The following is a 24,130-nucleotide window of genomic DNA, read 5'->3' as shown; positions in this document are numbered from 1 at the left end:
GGGGGTTTCCCATATATCCTGGCAGATTGTGGGGTACTGCAGATCAAGAGTGAGGGGCAGCAGCAGGGCTGAGGGTGCTATGGCTTAGGAGTGATGGGCAGACACACACACACACACACATAAATACACACACACACACACTCCCCAGCAGGTAGGTCTGTGGAGGGGAAGGGGTGTAGGGGAGAGAAGGGGTGGGGGGAGTGTATCGATGCCCTCATGGTGAGAGAGGGAATGGGGCAGAAGCAGGGGAAGGGGCTGGGGTGAATGGGGCCCCAGGACCAAGGTGGGTCATGGGATGGAGCCACAGTTCATCTAGGGGCATGGTGGGGGGGCTACTCCCACCATGGTATGCACCCTGGCAGAGTCATGAGGAGGCACGTGCCCCCCAAATTTGTGCATGGGGTGGAGGCAGGCTGCTATTGCATGCTGGGCTGTGTGCTTTTTTTGCCCCAGGAGCTGCACACTGGCTTCACCGCATCCCCTGCCTGCCCAGTGGTGAAAGGCACATGGCAATCACACGGCTCCTGGAGCTAAGGCAGAGGGGTGCAGAGCCCAGCCCATAGCAGCAGCTTGCCTTCACCCCATGCACAAATCTGGGGGGCACGTACCCCCCATGCCTCTCCCAGGATGAGCCAAGGGGCCATCCCATGATGTGCCCTGGAGCCCCATTCACCCCAGCTCCTGCCCCTACCCCATTCCCTCCCTCACCATGGGGGCCTCGATCTGCCTGCCCCCCCACCTCTTCTCCTCCCCCATGCCCTTTGCCCTCAACACACTTACCTGCTGAGCACTGCTCCACATGCTCCTGGGCTGCATACCTGGCCATCTGCAGGCTGCAGTTGGGTCTGTGCATGCCCCTCCCTCACTGATGCAGCCACCCAGATTCCATGCCTAGTCTGCCCTGTGGTCCTCTGTGCTGTTGCTGCTGCCCTGCAAGGCGGCCCAGAGGCAGCGGTGACAGCAGTGGAGTGAGCCCAGGTGTGGGCTCCAAAACCATATGCACAATTAATGAATTTAAAAAAATGTGAACAATGAACACGTTAATTACATGCGTTAATCACGATTAATTGACAGCCCTAGACCCAAAGCTTTCTCTGTTTGCCATTAGAAAATGAGGACTGATGCTCCAGACCAGAAGTGGCCAAGCTGTAGCACAAGCACTACAGGTGGCATGGGCAGCTTTGGTGTGTGACACATGACAGGTCACAGGGAGAAGACAGACAGAGCAGGAGGCAAAAGGCAGTGCAGGAAGAAGATTAAGCAAAGAATCACAGAGTGAAAAACAAAAGGCACAAGAGCAGACCGGGCAGAGGAAAAGGACTGGAATGGCATTCAGGGAAGGTGCAGAGCCTTTCAAAAGACTGGTCTACATTGCTCCAGTGTATGCTCATGTCATGGGAATCAGATTTCAATCCAAACTACTTCTCTGCCTTACTGAAGTACAACTGTGCCTTACTAATAATTCTGAAAGCATGGGAAAGAACTTCTCTATAACTGTCATCTGTTCTAGGGCAAAGTGAATGCAGGAACTTTCTGCTCATCCCAGGCACTACTAGTGACTGAAAATCTATGTCACTGTTTGTATCTTAAGTAAGCAAATACTCTTGGAATGCATCATGTTGTGTTAAGTCTTATGAAAAATACTTTCTGTAGCACACAGAACAATCAGGAGCACAGCTGAAAAACTTTCCACATCATGCAAGATACTGATTCTACATATTCCCCTCTGGCTGATGATTGCTACTGCCTTAACAACCAAGAAAAACTTAGTTTTCTAAGAGGGCTTCTGCCAATTACAAAGTAACTGGAGGAATCCGTCCTGGAACAAGTTTAGTGCAGAAAAGTTGCTACAGAAGGAGGCATTTCTATATAGACTCAACAGACCCCTCTTCTTGCTCTCCAAAACTCCCAGTCCTCAGTATTCCTTCTACCATGTTCTTCTCTGCCCCTTTCCCCAACTTTATGCCTTGCACATCTCCTCTTCCTTCTACATGTCTCTGTTTTTTGCCCTCTTACTATGAATCTTCCTCCCCCTTCTTGAGGAATATTCTTTTAATTTCTAATAACTCCTTCTCCCTCTCCTACTCTTGAACTGTTAAGACACCTTTGAGAAATAAATGGACTTAATAGTAAAATTAATAGCCAAAATAGAGCAGCAAAGGATGACTTTGGGACTCCAAATAAAAAGGGGGAAGGGAGATGGTTCTCTTATGACTGTGACTTGATAATCATATGTGGACACTCAGGCTTTGCACAGACATTACAGCTAGAAGTTCAGGAGGTTAGATTGGGTTAAACATGCACCCCTACCAGCCCCCCAACCCAATCTAACTCAGTAATTCGATATGTGCCAGGAGCTTGATGTAGATAAGTCAGGGTAGGCAGAGGGACAAGTGGGATCAGGGGCCTAGCTGTTTCCAAAGGGGGCCTGCTGGGATTGGAGAAGTTGTCTGATCCCATAAACTCTCTCTCTTCCCCTACACCCTCCCCACCATCCTTTCACCCAATGTTGCCAAACTGCCCCAAATTCTGCAAACTGCTCCCAGGGCTATCTTTACTGGTATTCACCAGTGCCAGGAGTTTGACTGAGGTGAGAGGGGAAGGAGGGTTGTTGGGGCTGGCAGCTTTGTCGGGGGTGGGATTGAGAGGACCAAGGGAGGGCTGGTGGTTCTGTGAAGGGGACTGGCAGGATTGGGTGGAGCTCTCTCTTTTCCCCCCCAACCAGGGGATAATTTTTAGCCTCCTGACTCCTCCCATCCTAGACAAATAACACCCCCCCGGCAAATCAACCCCCACAATCCTGGCCACCCTGACTTACTTCAATTGGCTCCTAGCACTAGCCACCACCAGTAAAATCTGCACCTGGAGCACTGGAGCAGCTCGCTGGATTGCAGGGGTTGGTGGGCTGGGGGGGGGGTAGCTGGTCAATGAGAGAGGAGTGGCCAGGGGGATAAAAATAACCCAGTGCCAGGGGGTCTAAGGAAAGTGCAGTCCCAGGGCTGAGGCCAGCAACAGAGCTTTCCCAGCTCCAGGGCTGCATTCAGAATGTATACAGAAGTTCAGTTAGACTGGTCTAGCTGTACCCAATCTAACTTAGCGCACCTTTGAGTTACAGTTAAATTAACTCAAGTCGGCTATTTTTGACTGATCTAACCGTCCTGGAACTGCTTTACAGTTCGCACTTAGATTGACTTAACTAGGGATCGAAGTATAAAATCTGTTCATGAGCGAATTAAATTAGATTGGGGAGCCATTTTTAACACAGTCTAAGCTCCCCCTAACCTCCCTGAATGTCTGTACCTACCCTCAGAGTTTGATTTTCAATGGACCACTTTAAACTGCAAAATATCTGCTCTGCCAGCACAACTAGGCATTTACAACCACAAAATTTAAAGGAGTTTTCCTTTACTTATACACACAAATGTTTAGTTTTTCATGAAAACATTTACTGGAAAACAGACAGAAAATAGCTTCTTTGGACTGACTTATAGCTTGCATCATATAGATACAATCCAAAAAGTCACTCCCAAATGAATACCAACCAGCAGTTGTTCTTAGAAAATAAATATCCTTTTGTTGTGAGATATTACACAGGACACTGGGAGAGACCATGTTAGAGCTGGTGGGTGGAATACCTTCCTTCAGTTCAGGCTAGATGAGGGAATAAGTGAATCTACCTTTGTTTAATGAAAACAGAAATAAGAACCACTATTCAAAATACATGCCATCTATAAGGACAATATAACCTCCCCTTCACCCCACCCTTTGAATTATGTCATCTTAGGTGTTTCAGTGGGGACTGAAATGAAATACAGGTGAGGGATAGATTTTGTTGCAACTTCATAGCTATGTAAGAGAGAAGAGGAGCAGAAACACACCAGTAACACACAAAGAAGGAAAAACAAACCTAGAGTCAGAGAAACTTGGGAGTAGCCCTGAGAAAAATCTTAGGAGAGAAAGATTTTGGGGCTGAACACTATCTAAAAGAGGCTTAGAACTATAAACAAAGAAACAGTTTCCTGTCTGAGTCCTAACATGTACAAGGAAACAGGATTTTATTTACTTTCTTTATAAGAAAACAGGACTACATCATAGAAAAAAAATGACTCCCATCAATTTCTCCTCCTAATAGAAACACAAGACTCCAAAAACTGGCTAACTCTTTGAATTAGCAAGACTATATCAGTACAAATAAATACATATTCTACAGTACTTTCTTCAAGTACCAACCATTCAAGTTCACTCTCATGGTATCTATATTTGGCTTTGTTAAATTCTCTCATATGACCTTCTCAGGCTGGATTAAAAAATTATTATGATAAACTGAAAAAAAGTTTCTGTAGTCAAATTTGATGTAGGTGACAAGATGGGTCTGACATTTCATTCATTTAAAAGAAAAATCTATAAACAAGCAAAAATTAATGCAGCATTAAGCTTTATCTGCACCTTCCTAAGCAGTAAGTTACACTTCTACCAAATATCAGCTATAACTTTTAGACTCACCGTGCATTTGTTTGGCTTCTCTCCTGAGTGAACTCGCATGTGAATCAGCAGTTTGTAACGGGCATTAAATGGCTTGTATCTTCGAGGACATCCTGCCCAGAAACACGTGAAGTCCTCTCCCTTTCTCTGGTCTATATGAATCTTTTCTATGTGCCGCACAAGTTCCTCTTGCTGCTCATAAAGAGCACTGCAATCTATCCAACGACAGCAGTGTTTACCATTAAAATCATCTAGTTCACCATCCTCATCTAATAGAGGGCCCTGGCCAGAAGGAGGCAAAGAAAGTTGATGAGAATGACTTAAGATGTCTTGTTGATTATGGTGCTGATGTGCATGGTAAGGGGGTGGTGGACCTTGTGGGGGAGGAGGAGGTTGTGGCAAAGGTGGAGGAGGAGGCAAATTAATTGTGCTGCCTGAAAAATCATCCACACGTTCACTTTTTAGTATGTTCATTGGCTGATTGTCTACCAGAGGCATCCCTTGTTGAACCACCATGTTGTTCATGATGGCTGCTTGCAAGCTACTTTGCTCCAATTGCTGCATCCGCTGGTATTCCACAGTTCCATTTTCACTGTAAGCTGGGAGGTTGACATTGCCATTAGCCATGAAAAGACCTTTTTGAGTGTTTGGAATAGAGCAAGACTGGGGGATACAGCTTCCTCTTACTCCCAAAAAATGCCCATAGACCTCAGGCTGAGGGGAGATGTTTGCTGGTGATGTCCTTGAACCATTTATGTAGGCAACCAGAGAGGTTGGGGATGTACGGATGATTGTGTTGAAGTCAATCCCAATGCCATCAGATAGAGGGGACAGAGAGAGGGCTCTTTTTTTGGAGCGAGCTGAATGAGACCTTGTTGAAGAATGGCAAGGACTAGGGTAAGGGGAATGGTTATTTTCCATACCAAACAAGTATGATGGCAATGAGTTTGATACACTGTTGCTCGACATAGATGTTCCAGGTGGCAAACTCAGTATGTCCCCTAACTCACTGCCATTTTGGGAGCCTTGGTTGGAAGGAACAGAAGGAAGAATCCTGTACCCATGAGACCATTCTTGTTTCACACTTGGAGTTGACTGACTTTCTGACAGGCTTAAAGTTGTGGAGGCTAAAGACTCACGTGACATGAGAGACCTGGAATAAAGGCAGGAAAAACAATGATAGTGGTTTTAGAAAGAGATCTTAGAAGTTCAATGCACTAACTTATATTTGTTCTTTTGTCTTTCTGAGTTAAGCTCATAATGTTTTTGGACCAAATTTTTTAAAAACGGTCCTTAACTGAATGTGTTCAAAGATTTGCATCCTAAATTACTCCATCCATAGGCACATCCTGGGATTGCATGCATAAACAAGATAGCTAGAAACCCAGTGGCCCTGATAAAGGAACTGGAAATCTGTAAAGCATTTCAAGATTTGGGATGAAAATTGATCCAAATGTCCCTGGCTTTGCACAGCTGAAATCAATGGGAACTTTATCATTGACTTTGAAAGGAGCAGGAAAAGACATTAAGTACAATGCTTTATGTTTCCACTTCTTATTAAGCCAATATTACTTTGTGTTAGGTGTACTGCCTATCTACCTTTTGACAGTAGAGGTAGAGAAGAAAACCAGAGGTTGATCCACAAGAAAAAAAAAGGGCTAAGAAAAAATAACAGATTATAGTATGTGCAGGATGATTAATAATAATATTATTATTTATAATTTTAAATAAAACAAGTTACAAACTATGTCTACTCTGCAGTCACCCTGACACCACTGTAGAGACTTCAGCTTGTGCTAATAAACCAAAATTCTCACTAGCTTGGGCAATGCCAGTAGCATACAACAATATCCTAATTCCAGTTAAATGAAGAATTCTATCACTGAAATGAGTGGGAGCAGGGATAGGAATAATGGTTCATGTGATACTCACAATGAATAAGGTGTTTACCAAATTTCCATAAATGATGCAGTTGTATGTTGACTGCTCTTGACATGATTCTGTTTGGTACTAAGATTTTTCATCCCTCAAGATTTGTAGAACTTTTTATCTGATTATTAAAGCTAGGAAAAGTGCATGAAATACAAGGCGAGGCCAAGCAGGCAAGAAAAAAATTGGTGGATTCTGACACTAGCTTGTACATTATTGTTCAGTTTCAAGCTGAAAAGTCCTCCATGTGCTTGTTTTTATTGTAGCACTTATTCTCCAGAGTCTTGGAGGCACAGCCTGGGTGGCTTCTATTACTTAATATGACAACATTTTACAGTGGTTAACAGTCAATTGACAGGGGAAATAAATCAGTTAACACTAATTTCAGATTGTTAAATTCTAGATTGTTTCATAACAACAAAGTCTTATGTGTTGGGTACCACTCTTGAAGTATTCCAGGAATGGAAGTGAGGCTCAGGGAACTACAATTTCCTCCCTATTCTCTCTGCTCCATGCACTAGTCATATGCAGCTCCCCTGTCTGTGGTATAAGCAAGAACGGAGTAATAACATTTGATTTGTAAATGCTAATTTGTGGAAAATAAAACTGGGAGGGGAGTTGGTTTGACTAATTCGGAATGGATATTTTCCTCTATAAGACAAAAACTGCCCATCCTTTTAACACACATTTTTTTATAAAAGCCAGGCACCATTGCCATCTATGCCTCAGTTTCAATCCCACTGAGAAAGATACTGATTTTTTAAGTGAAAAGGAAGAACACATACTGATTCAATTTAAATGAAGTTCCATTTAAAAAAAAAAAAAGGAACTCTGGGCCAAAATGTCAAGTATCCACAATTAAAGTCAGATTTTCATAAGAATTCAGCTCTCATTTAAGCATTTAAATAAGGACAAGCTTTTGAAAAAACTTCCACACTTAAATGCTGAGTTCTTTGAAAAATCTACCCCAAAGCTGTCAGTTAATGTTTTGAATATATATATCTAGTGCAGAGTTTAGAGATCTGAAATACATATATAACAAATAGTTAGATTCCCAGCTGATGTTAATCCACAGATTCTTTTGCTTCCTTTTATGTCAACAGAAGATTTGGATCAGAACCTTTTGGATTTACTTACCAGCCGCTTCTGTTTATGCAAAGAATTACCCTTATTCTCTCTATGTAAATGCAGCTGTGCTGTAACCTAAACTGTAGATTAAAACTTTAGAAATGGACATGAAACAACAGTGAAAACTGTTTTCTTTTTCTTGCATATCATCATTGAAGTTCAGCATTCTTTCTTTGACCTCAGAGAACTCTGCATTTTTTTAGCTTCTGACCTGCTCTCTCACTGAAGTAAATGGGAATTTTATCATTGATTGATTGAAAAGACAGCACAAAGGGGTTCAGTGCAGTGCCTATGGTAGAGGCTCTTCTTCCCCATATAATACAGGGTTTCCCAAAAAAACGTAGATTTTCTGGAACAAAATATACATTTTGCTGGTTTTTCTTTCCATTGGGAAAACTGAAATGAAACATTTTGTTTTGAGTCAGTTTAATATTAAGCTGTGTCAGATTGAGATTCCACAGTGCTTCATGGGAGTCCAAGTGTGGTACAGTGAAGGAGATATTGGGTGCATCTCCACCTTTAATGCACAGTGGACTATTTTACTGTCCACTGAAGTAGCACATAAAAAACTATGGCATTATACTAATGCACAGTAAAATAGGCTACTATGCATTAAGCATCACCTAAAAAGTGTGTGTATTGTGCTACTTCACATTAGGGCAGCCTAATATACATTAATTTAGTACCTCACATTGGAGGTACTAAATTTAATGTGTATTAGGAAAAGTGCATTAATGCTCATGTAGATGCGCCCACTGTTCAGCAGGGGAGCATGTGACATAGGGGACAACAGAATCATGATCTATCCAAACTAAAAGCTCTTAATAGCTTGTAAGGACATGTACTGGATAAAGAGTTAATTTGGCAAATCAAAAAGCACAAAAGGTTCTTAAGAAAGGCAATCTTCAGAGGTGAAATGATAGAAATCCTCTCTTTACAAAGTATCTTATAATGGAAAAAATAGTCTAAACTAGCCTAGTCAAATGGTAATATTGTTTTTAACCATTTCGAGATTATTCCTGGGCTTGCAGTGAGGTAATCTGATGCAAAAGAAGATATATGAAAAACAGCTGTATATTGTAAATAAGAATATTTACACTATAGCACTACATACAACAGTTATACGCTGTATTTTAAAATCTTCAAAAATGCCAAAGTCACTAAGTCATATTTTCAAAAGCATCTAAGTAGGCTCCTAAGTGACCCAGGTGCTATGAAAATTTTACCAACTGCATATACCACTAACATGACAGGGGTATACTGTATTAGTAACGGGGTGGTATAAATAGCAGGTCTTCTTTTTCTGTGATGTCTATGATCCTCTAATACTTACATTTATAACCTCAATAACCATACTGGAATTTATATATCCATGGAGACAGTGTATCATGAGCTTGACATCAGTGTTGTTTACTAGACTTAGGAACATTACAACATCATACCAAACATAAAATATAGAGAATCCTTGTTCCAAAAAATTGTGGGGAATTTTAAAAAAAATTCTATCCCATAAATCACTTCTTGCACTATAACTTTTTAAACTGGATAAATATAATTTTTGTGAAGTTGTGAGCACAGCATCCAGTAGAAGAACTACAAAGCATGGAAAAATTTGGACCAAGTTTCACTGTTAGTTACAATGATCTACACCAAGAGCAGGATTGCTATATATACAGTTCCTTTGGATTTTCCTAATTATAAGAGAGTGTAATTTGCTCCATTACACTTTTCTGAAAAAGCTGCATGGTAATGACCTATATGACAGAAAAATTAAACATTTTTATCTGTAATACAGAAGTGAAGAAAGGTAACTCAGGACCTTGTATCAGAAGGAGGTATATTCAAGCTGGAAGCATTCATTGCCCTCTGTAAGCTAGGACTGATGTGGTTGCAGGCTGTTGAGACCTGGTTTGCAGGAGGCGATATAGGTCCCAGTCGTTGAACTGTCATAGGGCTGCTGGTGACTACTAAATTGTTGCAGCTGCCTTTTCCAATGGACTTGCACCGAGGCCCATAGCCAAGGCTTCCTAAAAATAAATGAGGTACATTAATATTCATGTCCCTTTCCACAAGAAAAAATAGAGTGTTCACATTATATTGCATCCATCTTTACCCATTGAGGAAAAATTATTGGAGCTGCCCAGGTTGGAGGAAAAATGGTTGGGAGCCCTATAACTTCCTGTGTAAATAAATACTCTGAAGAGGAATAAGTTCTGTATGCTAATCAAATACAGACTAATTGTCTTAAATGAGAAGAATATCTAGGTTAGGTATTGGGAAACCTACTGTTGGAATAGCCGGGGGAACAGAGTAAACTGCTGAAGAATCACCATCACTGCATTCATTGATTATGTATAGCAGTGTCATAACTAAGGTGTGTTTTAATCCATTCCTCCAGATAAACTAAGAGCTCTCTAGAAGTTTATTCACATCACCATGCTATAACCAGAATCAAGCTAGAAATCAAAGGTACTACACCCAATTACTGGGAGGCCACTCCATTGTGAGTTTCTACTTAGATAAGGACACGGCAATATCTTTTAAAGGGGAGCACATGTTGCATGTTTTACAAAATGGGGCAGAGTAAATACTGCACCTTGCATTGCAATGGAACTCTAGAAGGAATTCTAGCTGAGTTCATCAGAATTTCTTTCAAGGACAAGCCTCCTGGACTTCCTTCCTACCACACATAGGTGGTTCAACTCTTAATCAGTGCTGCCTTGATTCAAAATAATGGGCTATTATAGAGTATCATGGCATGATTATTATGGGTTTTGGCAAATACAAAACACTCAACGTATTCTATATCCTGATGGTAAAAATCTCAAACTAAAGGATGAAGGTTTAAGTGATTGCTTTTATTAATACAAGAAAAGATTAATGCATTTAAGTATATGTCATAAAAAGGCACATGATATCAAACAAGCAATTTAATTGACAGGGTAGTTAGAAATGATTACCTAGGCTGCAAACAAGCATTTGTTGCACCCAGTCTCGGTCTAGAACAGGGGCAGGCAATTATTTCAGCTGGAGAACCCTTACCGAGTTTTGGCAAGCTATTGAGGGCCACATGGCTATCGAGGGCCATACCCTGGCAGGTGCCCCGCCCCCTAGTTGGGGCTGGAAGTCCCACTGCCTAACCCCTGACTTTTGCCACCAGAAGTCCCTCCCCTTGCCCCCAGAAGCACTCCTTTCAGCAAAGGGGTTTGCCATCTCAGAACCAGAAAAATACCAAATTATATTCTAAAAATCAAACATCTACAATATTCATTAATTTGATTTCAAAAAATATTTTTGTCCTGATTTACATGTTTCATAGTTTCTAGGGTTGGAAGGGACCTGAACAGATCATCAAGTCCAACCCCCTACCCTGGGCAGGAATGAGCGCTAGGATCATAATACCCCAGCCAGATATCTATCCAACCTCCTCTCGAAGACCCCCAAGGTAGGGAAGAGTACTACCTCTCTTGGGAGCCCATTCCAGAGCCTGGCAGCCCTAACCATAGAGTAATGCCCCCTGATATCAAGACTGAACCTGCTCTCAATCAATTTGTGGCCATTATTCCTTGTTACCCCAGGTGGTGCCCAGGGGAACAGAGCCTCACCTATTTTCCACTGGTCCCTTCTGGTGAGTTTATAGACGGCCACCAGATCCCCTCTCAGTCTCCTCTTGTGAAGCTGAATAGATTCAGGCCCTTTAGTCTATCCTCATAGGGCCTGGCCTGCTGCCCCTGACCGTGTGAGTGGCCCTCCTCTGGACCCTCTCGAGGTTAGCCACATCCCTTTTGAACTGCAGCGCCCAGAACTGGACACAGTACTCCAACTGCGGCCTAACCAGCACCACATAGAGGGAAAGGATCACCTCCCTGGACCTGCTTGTGATGCATCTGTTGATGCATGACAAGGTGCAGTTAGCCTTACTGACTGCTTCCACACATTCATGGCTCATGTTCATCCTGGAGTCAACAATGACTCCAAGATCCCTTTCAGCCACTGTGTTGTTGAGAAGGGTGTTCCACAGCCTATAGATATGTTGCAGGTTCCTTCTCCCTAGATGCAGCACCTTGCACTTGTCTATGTTGAATTCCATTCTATTGTCATCTGCCTACCTCTGTAATTTCTGTAGTGTACATAGAGAAGATTGTATAATAGCTTAAAATGAAGTCTTACTCTTGAGTATTGTGGAAGGGTGTGGGGGGGTATGGGTGGTTGGCTATAGGTTTGTGAGAGGCTGTGGATAGGTAGGGTTGTGGGGGGTTATGGGGTTGGATAGCTGCAGGATTGTGGGTGTGTATGTGGGGTGAGGGAGTATGTGAGTGTGTGTGGATATATGGTGTGCAGGTAGGTACATGGTTTGTGGGGGGCTGTGAGTGTGTGGAGGCAGAGGGTGGCTGGGATGTGTGTGTATGGTAGTGTGGAGGGGTGTAGGTATATGTCTATGGTGGCATATGCACATGGGACTCACCCTATGAACACACACACATACACCCTCCCTCCCTGCCTCATTGCTCACAGTCCCCACCGTGGCAGTCACTTCCCCAGCCCCCACATGCCCCCCACCCACAGCTTCAGCACCACGTAGTTCCTAGCTGCATGGCCAAGACTGCAGGATGCAGCAGGCCTACCCCAGCCAGTGCCACACTGAGCCAGCCAAGAATCATAGGGGGCCGACCAGCTTCTGCTGAGTCCTGTGGTCCAGTGATGCAGCCAGGAACCACATAGTGCTGGAGCACCTGGCCAGCTAGCAGGAGGACAGGGAGGTGGGGAGAAGCGGCAGCAGCAGGCAGGAAAACAAGAAACTGGCAGCAGCAGGCAGGTAGGGCAAGTAGCAGTGAGTGGGCAGGTAGGCAAGAGCACACAACACCTGGGGGGGAGCATGGGGCCCACAACAGTGCCCCAGGGCCGGGGCTGGCAAGGGCCCAGGGAGGGCGGCAGGGATGTGGGGCCCAAGTTGGCAGGGACTCTATGGAGCCAGGCCAGCTCCCCACTCTTCCTGCTGGCGCAGCTCAGTCTGGCTTCAAAGAGCCCGTGCCAACCCAGGCCCCGTGCTCCTGCTATCCCACCCTGAGCCCCTGCCAGCCCTGGCCCAGGACACCAGCACATGACCTGCGCTCCCACCCGCCCACTGCCACTCACCCCCCCACCTGCTGCCACCATTTTCCCACTTTCTTGCCTGCCACTGCCGCTTCTCCCCACCCTCCCCACCTGCCCACCAGCCAGCCAGCCACTCCGGTATCACGTGGTTCCTGGCTGCATTGCCAGACTGCAGGACTCAGCAGAAGCCAACCTGGCCTGGACCTGAAGATGAGACAATCACCCACAGTTCTCCCCTGCCTCCTGCCCTGCCATCCCAGTGTTCTTAGCTGAAATTCCCTCTTTGGTGGAAGGAGCCAGGGAACAGCCCCAGGATCCCAGGCCAAAAGCCTCTACTAACAGAGCCTTCCAGGCTGGGCAGGCCTTGCTGTTGCAGCTGCTGGGTTCTGCCGCCAGCTCCCCCTGGGTCCTAGTGCCATTGGTGCCTTGTCATCTTTGGCAGGAAAGGCAAATAATACTTCATTTTCTAAATGTTTTAGGGGCCCCGCAGACCAGATAGAATGGCCTGGCAGGCTGGATGTGGCCCACAGGCTGTATTTTGCCTGCCCCAGGTCTAGAAGGTGGTTTACCTTAAGCTACATAGACCTAGATTAGGAGTGGCGTGTACAGCAGTTTGCCAGTACTAGGAGCAACATGTGCACCTCCTGAGGTGCACTAACTTAAATTGGGCATACCATTTCTGGCCAATATAAACCTCTTGAATGCCTGCACAACTAGACATTTAGATTGACCTAACCCTAGTTAGGTTGATCTACATGTAATGCCTGTACATACCCTTAGCTTTTTCAGATCTCTGTTTCCTGTTCCTTGTTCCAAATCCTCCACAAGCAAGGACAACATAATGATGAAGAGGGTGAGAAGTCCCTCACAGGAAATCTTGCACCTTCATTCTACTTTTGAGTTCTGTTATATAACTCTGATGGACATTTCTTATTAGAGGGTGCTCAAAGGGTTTTGAATTTCAGAAAAGAAGCATTTTAAGGCTCTTATAGCACAGGCAGGCTTAAAACAAAAGCCATGTCTTTCATTCTCTTCCAGGTCAAATAGGATTCCTCTAAATATAAGTAAAAGGAAACAAGGCAAGTCATTTTAGAAACTACAAATGAAGTTTAGATGTTTTTAAACAAAGAGCAAATAAGATTTCTCTGTATCTGTTTCCCATCTCTTTGCTTCTTTGACACACTTTCCTTTCTCTTTATTTTAGTAATAATAATAATACTAAAGAGTAATACTCTTCTATATATGTAAAAAGAGTGATCTTACATATGTAGAAGTCATTAGAGCTTCAAGGATCCTAATGTGCGGTGTATAAAATGACCAAGTGTTCTAGTTTTCTGGGCCAGTCCCAAATGTTAGTGAAGTATCCCAGTGTCCATGAGGACTCTGTGAAATAGGACTGCTTGTCCCAAATTAGAAAAATATGGTCCCAGCTATGCTATCTAGTGCCAATACTAATGCCAAGTAGTGAAACAAGATGCTGCTGAGGGGGTGCAAAGGAAGATTACCCCCTAAACCAGAAGTAGTATCATCAGGCATTTGTATACGCCACGGGGTTGACACTTGTTAATTTACCTTGCCTTAAAAATTTTAACATGGGTTATTTTGGTGTATCATGTTTGTGTTTACACATCATGGGCTTTTGAGCAAAGTAAGTCCTATGTGTGATTCCCTGAAAATTTCAGCAGGGGAAGCCAAATACCAATCTACCTTGGATTGCCCTGCCCCTGCTCCCACCAGCCGAAATAAAGCAAAATCCCTGACATCTGGTCAGGTCAGGCAGGGTGGGGGCAGACCCTGGGGCTGCTGCAGGGCAGGAGGGATGGGAGTTGCCTCTGAGGGCAGCGGGAGTGAGGGGCACTGGCAGAACTGGGGGACTGCAGGTCGGGAGTGAGGGGCACCAGCAGAGCTGGGGGGCAAGGGGCTGTGGGCCCCCTGTGCTGCATCCAGGCAGGTTTTTTAAATTTCTGCCCTCCCATTCATTTTCAACATGGCCACTGCTAGGTAGAACTACAGTTCCCAGAACACCTAGCGGTGGACATGTTGAAACCAGACCCAGGTACTACCTCCTGCAACATGGGAGGAAGTACACACCAGCTGGGGGGGAGGGGGTCCAGGGCATGGCTAGCAGGGTGGGGGAGGCTCTGAATCTGCAGTGATGCAGCCACCTCTGGCATGGGCAACTAGTGCCACATTAGTCAGGGAGGGCACATGCCCCCCCAGCAACCAGTCAGTGACTAGGGGAGTCCCCCTGTGGCCAATCTCTGTAATCACAGGGGGGTCCCCCCAGAAGTGGCAACAGCACTCCTATAAGTGCCTGTGGTGCTTCATCTGGCGCTACCATTCCCTGGCTGGTGCTCACAGGGGGGGCACCAATGCTCCCACTTGCCCCCCCTGCCTGTTGCCTCAGCAGGGAGCGCAACCTGTCAGGGGTGCACCAGAGCTCTCAGGGGGTGCAAGTGAACCCCCATGCACTCCTTACTTGTCAACACTGACTTCTGGAGTGGATCAGGGAGGAGTGACATGGAGGAACGGGGTGCCTGGTTCCCAGGGGCTCCCAGCAAGCCTCCTGCATACACCTAGCACCCACCAGGGTGCTGAGGTCAGTGGGGTGGGGGCAAAGCTGCCCTCAGGGCATCACCGCAGTGGATGCACCCAGGTGTGGGCTGCCATCCCCCTGACACAGCTCAGGCGAGTCTCGGGGACGGCAACCCCTTGAACCCATGTATACTGCAGGCACAGGATGGAGTTGAAGGATCTGGCCTCTCCTGGCCTCTGCATCCTTCCCCCCCACACAGCCTGTCTCAGCCCTGCTGATAATTCCCCTCCATCCATCATGCAGAACCTAACTGTCGGCCCACAATGGCTGCACCTCCTGAATGGGCTTTTGTGCGCCTCTCCAGCCTGGCACGGGGAGCAATCACTCTGCAGGCCCCGATAGGCCCCTTTGTTCCCACAGGCCCCTGCCACTTCGAGACTCCCCTGAGATTAATGACAGCCCATTTCCATGTATGCAGCGAGCGGGTGGGGGAATCATCCATCTTCTCCAACCTGAAAGCCCCAGGCAGGGTTCAGTCCCAGAGCTGCATCCCACTGCCCCCCGTCATCACCCGCCTGGGCTCCGTGCAGTATCCAAGGCAAAAACAACGCTTCCTCTGATTCTCCTGGCTCAGGTCTGGGGACAGCAGGGAGGACAGGGGGGTCCCACCTTGACCCTCACCGAGGCGAAAGGTGTGTGGGCCTCAGGTGCGCTGACCTGGGCTAAGCCCCAGCAAACTCACTCCCCTTGTGACCCAGGGGAGAGAACAAAAGAGATGGAGCTCTTTTTAAAGCAAAGCAGCTTGTCATATGTTTCAAAAGAAAATAAAGCTAGTTGAATATAACCACTGTTTTGATGCCCCTAGTGGTAATGTTGCTTTTATTTTTTTAATCCTAGCAGGGAGGCAGGGTAACTTCTCCATGTGTACTATGTGACAGAAGACAGTAATCCAGGAGAACAAAAGCCATGCTAAAAGCTATCAGGGCTCATGATAGAGGTGATATCTTTTATTAGACCAACAACATTGTTGCAATGCTTTTTTTTAATAGCAAGTTTTTGGGCACAAACACCCATCATCAGGCATTGGAGAAAAAGTTTTAAAAATTCTCCATTTGAAAGTTTGTATTTCACAGAGTCAGTGGATGGAAAACTCCTCTGGTCAGGCAGTTCTTAGATGATAAAAAGTCTCTCAGCTCTCTTGTGAGGCTATATTGATGCAAATTTGCTTGAACAAAGGCAGGGGCAGTCTCAGGTTTCAGGTGATCACAGTTGCTTCAGACATTCCAAAGAGGGCAATTATCACCTTTCTCAAGCCAAGCTCCCTCTCAAGAGAGGCTGAGAGATTTTCTTCCCCACCCCCCGCATCCCATCCCACCCAGAGACTGGAGATATTTCTAGGAACACACACACAATCCTGATCCGCAGCCCCCCAGCTCTGCCGGTGCCTCTCACTCCCAACCCACAGTTCCTGCCCCCCAGCTCTGCCAGGGGCCCTCACCACTGACCTGGGTCCATTTTCAACATGGCCACCACTAGGTATTCTGGGAACTGTAGTTCTACCCAGCAGCGGCCATGTTGAAAATGAACTGGGGGAAGAAATTTATAAAACCCAATGGGATGCAGCACTAGGGGCCCACAGCCCCCATCCCCCAGGTCTGCCAGTGCTCCTCATTCCCACCCCACAGCCCCCTGCTCCCCCACCTCTGCTGGAGGGGCCCCTTCTGTCCCCATCCTAACCAGGCTGGAGCGTGGTAACTCTTATCTCATGCAGGCAGCAGTGTACGTCTGGCCCCAGCACAGGCTGGAGAGAAGAGGGAAGGTTTGTAGCACCCCCCCACCCTGGGATGGAGCTGCCACCTTGCACCAGTTCAAAGCACCATCTGGGGGACAAAGGGGTGAACTAGAAAAAATCCACAGCACTATCTGGTGGAGAAAGAGGGTCATTACACATCTTTGAGTGCTTTTGTGTTTGCATGACACAAATCCATAGATATGGCAATGTAAGCAGTGGCAACGCCAACTAAAACATGTCTGAGCAGCTTTAGTTTAATGTGACAAAAAGACTTTTAAAGTGGCAGGTCCCAATCGTGCAAAACAAATTCAGTTGTGGTGGCGTAAATGTGAAATCTTGTGGCGTGTACAAATGCCGACCATGTTCTTATAGTGCTGCACCCAGCTTAATTCTGACACTCCGTACTGCATGAACATGCCTACATGTATCAACACCTCAGCAAAACTGATTAGCCTGTTCACAGGTCTGCACTACAGGAAGCCACAATAACTAGAAGTGGAAGTAATATAAACTACTTCTGGTTCTGGAGGTCTGTGGCTCATCCAGAACTGTTTCTCAGATTTTGCTCCCTGGAAATTGGTTGCTTTTGCTGTATCAGGTTAAACTAACATACAGACTTTATATAGTAGTTGTTTCATTACCATCAAATACAGCACCCATAGTTGAAATGCAACACTTATTTAATGAGACTCATCAAAATAAAGCCTACAATTTACACACAGTAAAGACTACTGCACTAACTGGACTTTGAAGGAAAAAGAGTTCAGGCAGCCCTTAATAACTCAACTTAAGTTCTAAGTTCGGTGTTGGGTTCGGAGTCCTCAAATGGAATTCTTTATAGGGCTGCTCAATGACACATATGGTACCAAAAAAACAGCTGTGCACTTGCTTCTGGTGTTACTGAGGTCTCCTAGAGCGGTTCAAGCGTGTCCAAAGAAAAGGGGGAAGATTTTTTTTCCTGCCCAAACATTCACAATGTATTAGTATGCAAAAGTGTACTATTTAATAAGCATTTCCAGGCATGTCTACCCAAGACGCTTACTGTGCATTAGCCTAATAACACTGTGCAGTAGCACGGAGGTTAAAAACCATGCTAACAGCGTACTGTGCAGTGTTATTAGGCTAATGTGCAGTAAGCATCACAACGTAACAGTGTGCCACCGCTACTGTGCAGTAACTCTAGTTACTACATATTTAGTTAGTACTTTATTAAGCAAGTACTAAACTAAATGTGTAGATGCTCCCACCATGTATTTTCTGGGACCTAAGTGGAAACCAGGCAGGAGAATCATAGTTATAGGTGGAAAAGTTATATAGTCTGAAATCATACACACCTTCTTTCCTCTCAAGGAAAGGAAAGGAAAGACTTATCAACTTGAAAGGTTGCCTCCATCTTCAAAGAATCCAAAGAGTTTTTTGTACTGTTTGGGTTTCACAACAAAGGGAAAGCATGCTACAGTAATAGAAGCCAATTCAGACTCTGCATATAACAGCAGAAAAATTACTTAAATGATTTGTAAAGAAGAAGAAGAATCTAGTTCAGCAAACTTGTTCATAATTTTAAAAAGAACAGCTCTAAGTCAGAAATTTGGCAAATGCTAACTGATTTTTTTTCTTGTGTGATAGCATAGTGGCACACACACCTAGCACACTCCCAAAAAATGTCAAACAAAAAAAACATCCATTTTCTTAAATCTAAAAAGAGAGAATCTAAGAAACCAAAAACTGTAAGCTTGTCAGGTTTCCATTGATAGGAAGGCCACATTTTGCTTAGCTTGTTCAAATAAAAATTTGAAACCATACAATTAGATTGTTGTTTATACATGATTAGACATGAGCTCACCTGAACTTACACACCCAAAAAGTCAGAAATGTGATCAGTGCAAAAAGGAACTATTAACACAGGAACACAAGCCCAAGTACATTACAATTTTCACACATGAGTAAAAGATCCAGTCTTGCAGGCTCTACATGTATGTGGATTGTGCATTTAACTACAGAAAGAGCCCCAAATATATCCAAAAGATTTCTGAAAGGGAGAAGAGAAAAAAATCAACAAAATAGAAAAAAGAAGGTTAATTTTAGTGATAAGACTGAACAAGAAATAAACTGTAAGTCACTGGCAATAGGAAACTTTTTCCATCTGCATTCCTCTACCTCAGAATTTGGAAGGAAGTGGCAGCTTTTTGTTACACTTTTACTTGTCTGGGAAGAATAAAGATGGAGTTGAGGAAGCAATCTCTACCATCCAAGGACATTTTTTATCATATAAGAATCTGCTGTTATTAGCTAGCTATTTAGTCTCTCTTGTACCTATGAAGCAATTATGAAGTGGGTATAAGATGCTACCAAAGCAGAAGGGTAGCATTTTATTTTCCCTTTTACAAAACTGTGAATGCCTCCGCAAGGTTCAGAGAACTGCAGAATCAGAATTGTATTCTTTAAGAGTCTGATCCAAATCCAATTAAAATAAATGACAGCTTTTTCACTGATGTCAATAGGTTTTAGATTAGATCCTATATTCTAAGAAAAAACAACACATTTATGAAACAATGACTGATATCTTAAAAAAACAGAGGATCAATTTCTCTTCTCACCAGGCATATCTACATGAGATGCTAACTGTGCAGTAGCTTAATAACGCTGTGTAGTAGCGTGCTGGGCAAAAACCATATTAATACACTACTGCAAAGCAGTATCAGGGTACTGCATAGTACATGTCACTAAAATCCCAGTGCTACTGCACATTAATTTAGTACTTGGATATCCATGTACTAAACTTAATGCTCAGTAACTATGGTGCATTAATGAAAGTATAGATGCTCCCACTTTCCCAAGTTTAAAACAGGTGATGTCCCAGTGAAGTACAAAATTGCATAAGAATAGTGTACAATTTATTCCAAACTGACATACTACGCATAAATCAAAACTACTTTTCATCAATAATTAACATTAATAGCTAACAAGGATAAACAGAAAAATACTTTATGGAAATGTTTTAATCCATCCATTTCCTCATTCCTGAGCCTGGCTATTTTCCCTCTTTGCCCTCAGTATTTAGTTAATAACTAAGCCTCCCTCATCTCTGACATACAATAATATTCCATGGGAATCTTCCTAAGAATACAGTCAATATGCACAGAGTACAGGAAATTCTATCTGCCATAAAATGGCAAATTTAAATTTAGATAACACTTTTTTATTCATCTTCTTTTCATGCCATTATGAAGGGGAACAGAGGGAAGAGATGAAAAGGAAAATATCTATTTACACACTTTTTCTTCTAGTTAGAAATGATGGCTGTAACAACAGCTAACTGTTTCATCTTCCACCTTTAACCTCCTATCTTAGCTTCTGCTACTTATAGAGTATAGTCTATATCATATCATCAGACAATGAAACTAGTTTTGTTTCTGTATCTTTAATAATAAATGACCTATAAATAAATGTATAGCAACATATACAAAATATAAAAAAAGTGTATACAAATACCCCAAAATACTGTAGTATAGCAAAAAAAAGTCATTAGGAGGTCTCAGGAATAAGGGTAATACCTGAAACTACTTAAACTAAATTTTTAATTGTCTGGATATCAAGTCAACAAGTTCCCCTTGAACTGTTTTCCATTCCTTCCCACCCTGCAGTGCAGTTTGTTATGGGTACTATAGTTGCTCTAAGATATACATCTTCACTAAAGCTAAAAATATACCCTGCAGGGTTCTGCTTTGCCTTTACAGTGACTCCAGCAAGATCACTTCTTCATGGTCCACATGAACAGCTGGTTTTAGCTAGGGAAGATCTCACAACCTCACTCCTTAGAGATATCAAACAACTGTAGTCAGGCCCCCCTGCTTAGAGCCTCCAACCTTATCACTGCTGAATTCTAGGGAGCTGGTGTCTTCATCCCCCTGTCAGCTCTGCTTGCCATTTTCTAGATTCAGGAGATGCAGTAAGAGTCACTACCCCCTGTCTATCCAGATCTGAAGGAGACAAAAAGTAGCTACCTTAAGGAATAGAGAAGGAAGTAGTCAAAACATATGACACCTCTAAAGAAGGCAGTAATGTTAGCACTGGGTGTTAGTCCACACCAATTCTAGAAAAAAAGGCTAGAGATAAGGCCAGCCCACAATTTTTTGGGGCCTCCTGCAAGAAAATAGTTTTTGGGACCCCTGCCCTGAAGAAGTTGGCAGTGGTGGCAAAGGGTGGTTGGCAAGCAACCGAAGAAGGCGGCAGTGATAGCGGTGAGGGAGGAGGGGTGGCAAGCAGCCAGACACAGGGGACCCCCTTAGTGAGGCCCCTTTTGCGATATAAGACAGGCCAGCCCTGGCTAGAGAGGAGGAGGAGGTAGCCAAGGAATATGCCTTGTCTCCAGCCTGTGAACATTTGGGAACTTGAACTGGTTCACAGGTAGGACCAGTGATCTGAATCCAGCCCCATTTCAGCAGGCCTCAGGGACTGCATTTCAACTAAATAGATTTAAACAACATTTCATTATATCTGATCAAAATTTCTAAGGGTTTCTTAGTAGCTAAGGTCAGGAGGGACCTGAACAGATCATCTAATCTGACCCCCTGCCACAGGCAGGAATGAATGCTGGGTTCACAAGACCCCAGACAGGTGATCATCCAACCTCCTCTTGAATTTGCCCAAGGAAGGGGCAAGGACCACTTCCCTAGGAAGTTGGCTCCAGATTCTGGCCACCCTAACTGTAAAATATTGCCTCCTGATCTCTAACCTAAACCTATTCTCCATCAACTTATTACCATTGTTCCTCGTCACCCCAGGTGGTGCTGGGGAGAAAAGGGCTGTTTGCTGTTGATCTCCCCTGATGGGTTTGTAGGCAGCCACCAGGTCCCCTCTCAGCTTCCTCTTGCCGAGGCTGAACAGGTTCAGGTCCCTCAGTCTCTCCTCATAGGGCCTGTCCTGCTGCTCTCTCACCAAATGGGTGGCCCTCCTCTGAACTTTCTCCAGGCTGGCCACATCCTTTTTAAAGTGCAGAACCCAGTACTGGACACAGTACTCCAATTGCGGCCTGACCAATGTCACATAAAGGGGGAGTATCACCTCCCTGGACTGACTTGTGAGGCACCTTTGAGTCCATGACAAGCTATGGCTGGCCTTGCTGGCTGCGGTCTGGCATTAGCGGCTCATGTTCATCTTGGAGTCAATAATGACTCTAAGATCCCTTTCCACCTCTGTGCTTTCAAGAGGGGAACTCCCCAGCCTGTATGTATGCTGTGGATTCCTTCTCCCAAGGTGCAGCACCCTACATTTGTCTACGTTGAACCCCATCCTATTCTCATCTGACCACTTTTGTAGCCTGTCTAAATCTAGTTGCAGCCTCTCTCTCCCTTCAAGTGTGCCCACCTCGCCCCACATCTTAGTGTCATCAGCAAACTTGGACAATATGCTTTCAACCCCCTCATCCAAGTCACTGATGAAGATGTTAAACAGTGCGGGCCCAAGGACTGAGCCCTGGGGGACCCCACTGCTCACATCTCAGCAGGCTGAGTACGACCCGTCCACCACTACTCTCTGGGTGCACCCCATCAGCCAGTTTTTTACTCATCCAACTGTGTAGGCATCAATGCCACAATTTATTAATGAGAATGAGGTGAGACACAGTGTCAAAGGACTTCTTAAAGTATAGAAAGACTATGTCCACGGTGACATCATCATCCAAGGATTTAGTTACCTGGTCATAAAAGGCAATCAGGTTGGTCAGGCAAGACCTGCCTTTGATGAACCCATGCTGCTTACCCCTGAGCATGATCTCCCCTGCTGGTCCCCCACAGATGTGCTCCTTGATGATTTTCTCCAAGATCTTCCCAAGCACCAAGGTGAGGCTTATGGACCTATAGTTACTTGGGTCCTCCTTCCTCCCTTTCTTAAAAATGGGGACCTCCTTAGCTAGTTTCCAATCCCCTGGCACCTGGCCAGATGACCACGAATACTCATACAGCCGGACCAAGGGCTCCATGATGACCCCCGCCAGCTCCTTCAACACCCTTGGGTGGAGGGCATCTGGACCTTCAGATTTAAAAATGTCCAGCCCTTCCAGAAGATCCCTAACTACCTCTGCGCTGACCCAAGGCCTGTCAGAGCTATCTCTGACATTGTCCCTACCTCTGGCAGGAGGGATGTCCCAGTCCCTGTTCAAGAAAACGGAGGCAGAGAAACTGTTAAAAATATCGGCTTAGCCAGAAGGTTACCACTGGAGTTTTGCCTGGTGCCCTCTTCTTGCTCCCAATGTACTTGAAAAAGGACTTTTTGTCCTTAATCCTGGAAGCTAGCCTGAGTTCCATCTCTGCCTTGGCCTTCCTAATAGCCCTCCTACACTCATGGGCCGAGGAGGAGTACTCCTCCTTGGTGATAGCCCCTCCCTTCTACTGGTTGTACGCCACCCTTTTAGTCCTCAGGCATTGCTGAATGCCCTTGCTGAGCCATGGGGGTTTCTGAGCACTCTTACCTGTCTTGCTTCTCTCAGGGACTGTTACCCTTTGGGCCTGGAGGATCACCCCTTAAAGTACGACCATCCCTCATGGACTCCCATCTCCTCTACCTTCTGGGCCCTCAGTGTCTCCCCCACTAATCTCCAAAGCTCGTTGAAGTTGGCCCTTCTGAAGTCAAGGGCTTTAGTCTTGCTATAAGCCCTTGACACCCTGCGTTGGATAATGAAATCCAGCAGGTGATGATCACTATTGTCCAGGTGGTAAAGGATCTGCAGTCCCCTTACCAGGTCTTCCCCAATGGCCAGGACCAGGTCCAGCAAGGTGTTACCCATAATGGGGCTGTGCACCTCCAGGATAACGTGAAGGTCCTGTAATACAGCCAGGAACCTATGCAAGCAGTCAGACCTGGCTGTCTGCTCCTCCCAGCAAATGTGTGGGTAGTTTAGGTCAACCATGACAATGACATCCCTTGACCTAACGGCCTCCATAAGCTGACCGGAGAAGTCCTGGTCCAGCTCTTCCCCCTGGTTAGGTGGTCTGTAGTAGACACCCACCGTAAGGTCTCTTTCGCCATGCCCCCTTGTAGTTTGACCCACAGTATCTCCGCCCAACCCCCCCCCCCGACAAAACCACATGCCTCAGGGGATATATCAGCCACTACACTCTGTTAACAATCATATTACCAGATCACGATTTAATTGTGAGCCTTTAAAAATG

General features: G+C 44.9%; 1 protein-coding gene across 1 annotated transcript in view; it reads right to left on the bottom strand.

Moving 5' to 3' along the window:
- GLIS3 (GLIS family zinc finger 3) overlaps positions 1–24,130 on the bottom strand; it is a 328,965-nt gene that overhangs the window by 241,230 nt on the left and 63,605 nt on the right. The window contains exons 3-4 of the mRNA XM_019555349.1: positions 9,359–9,566; positions 4,504–5,635 (exon numbers count right to left, since the gene is read on the bottom strand). Coding sequence (XP_019410894.1) covers positions 4,504–5,635; positions 9,359–9,566 — 1,340 coding nt within the window. The remainder of the gene's footprint in view (positions 1–4,503; positions 5,636–9,358; positions 9,567–24,130) is intronic.

The sequence above is a fragment of the Crocodylus porosus genome, unplaced genomic scaffold (assembly GCF_001723895.1).
Source record: "Crocodylus porosus isolate Cpor-Errol unplaced genomic scaffold, CroPor_comp1, whole genome shotgun sequence".
Taxonomy (NCBI): Eukaryota; Metazoa; Chordata; order Crocodylia; family Crocodylidae; genus Crocodylus; species Crocodylus porosus.
This window is presented reverse-complemented; position numbering and strand designations above follow the sequence as displayed.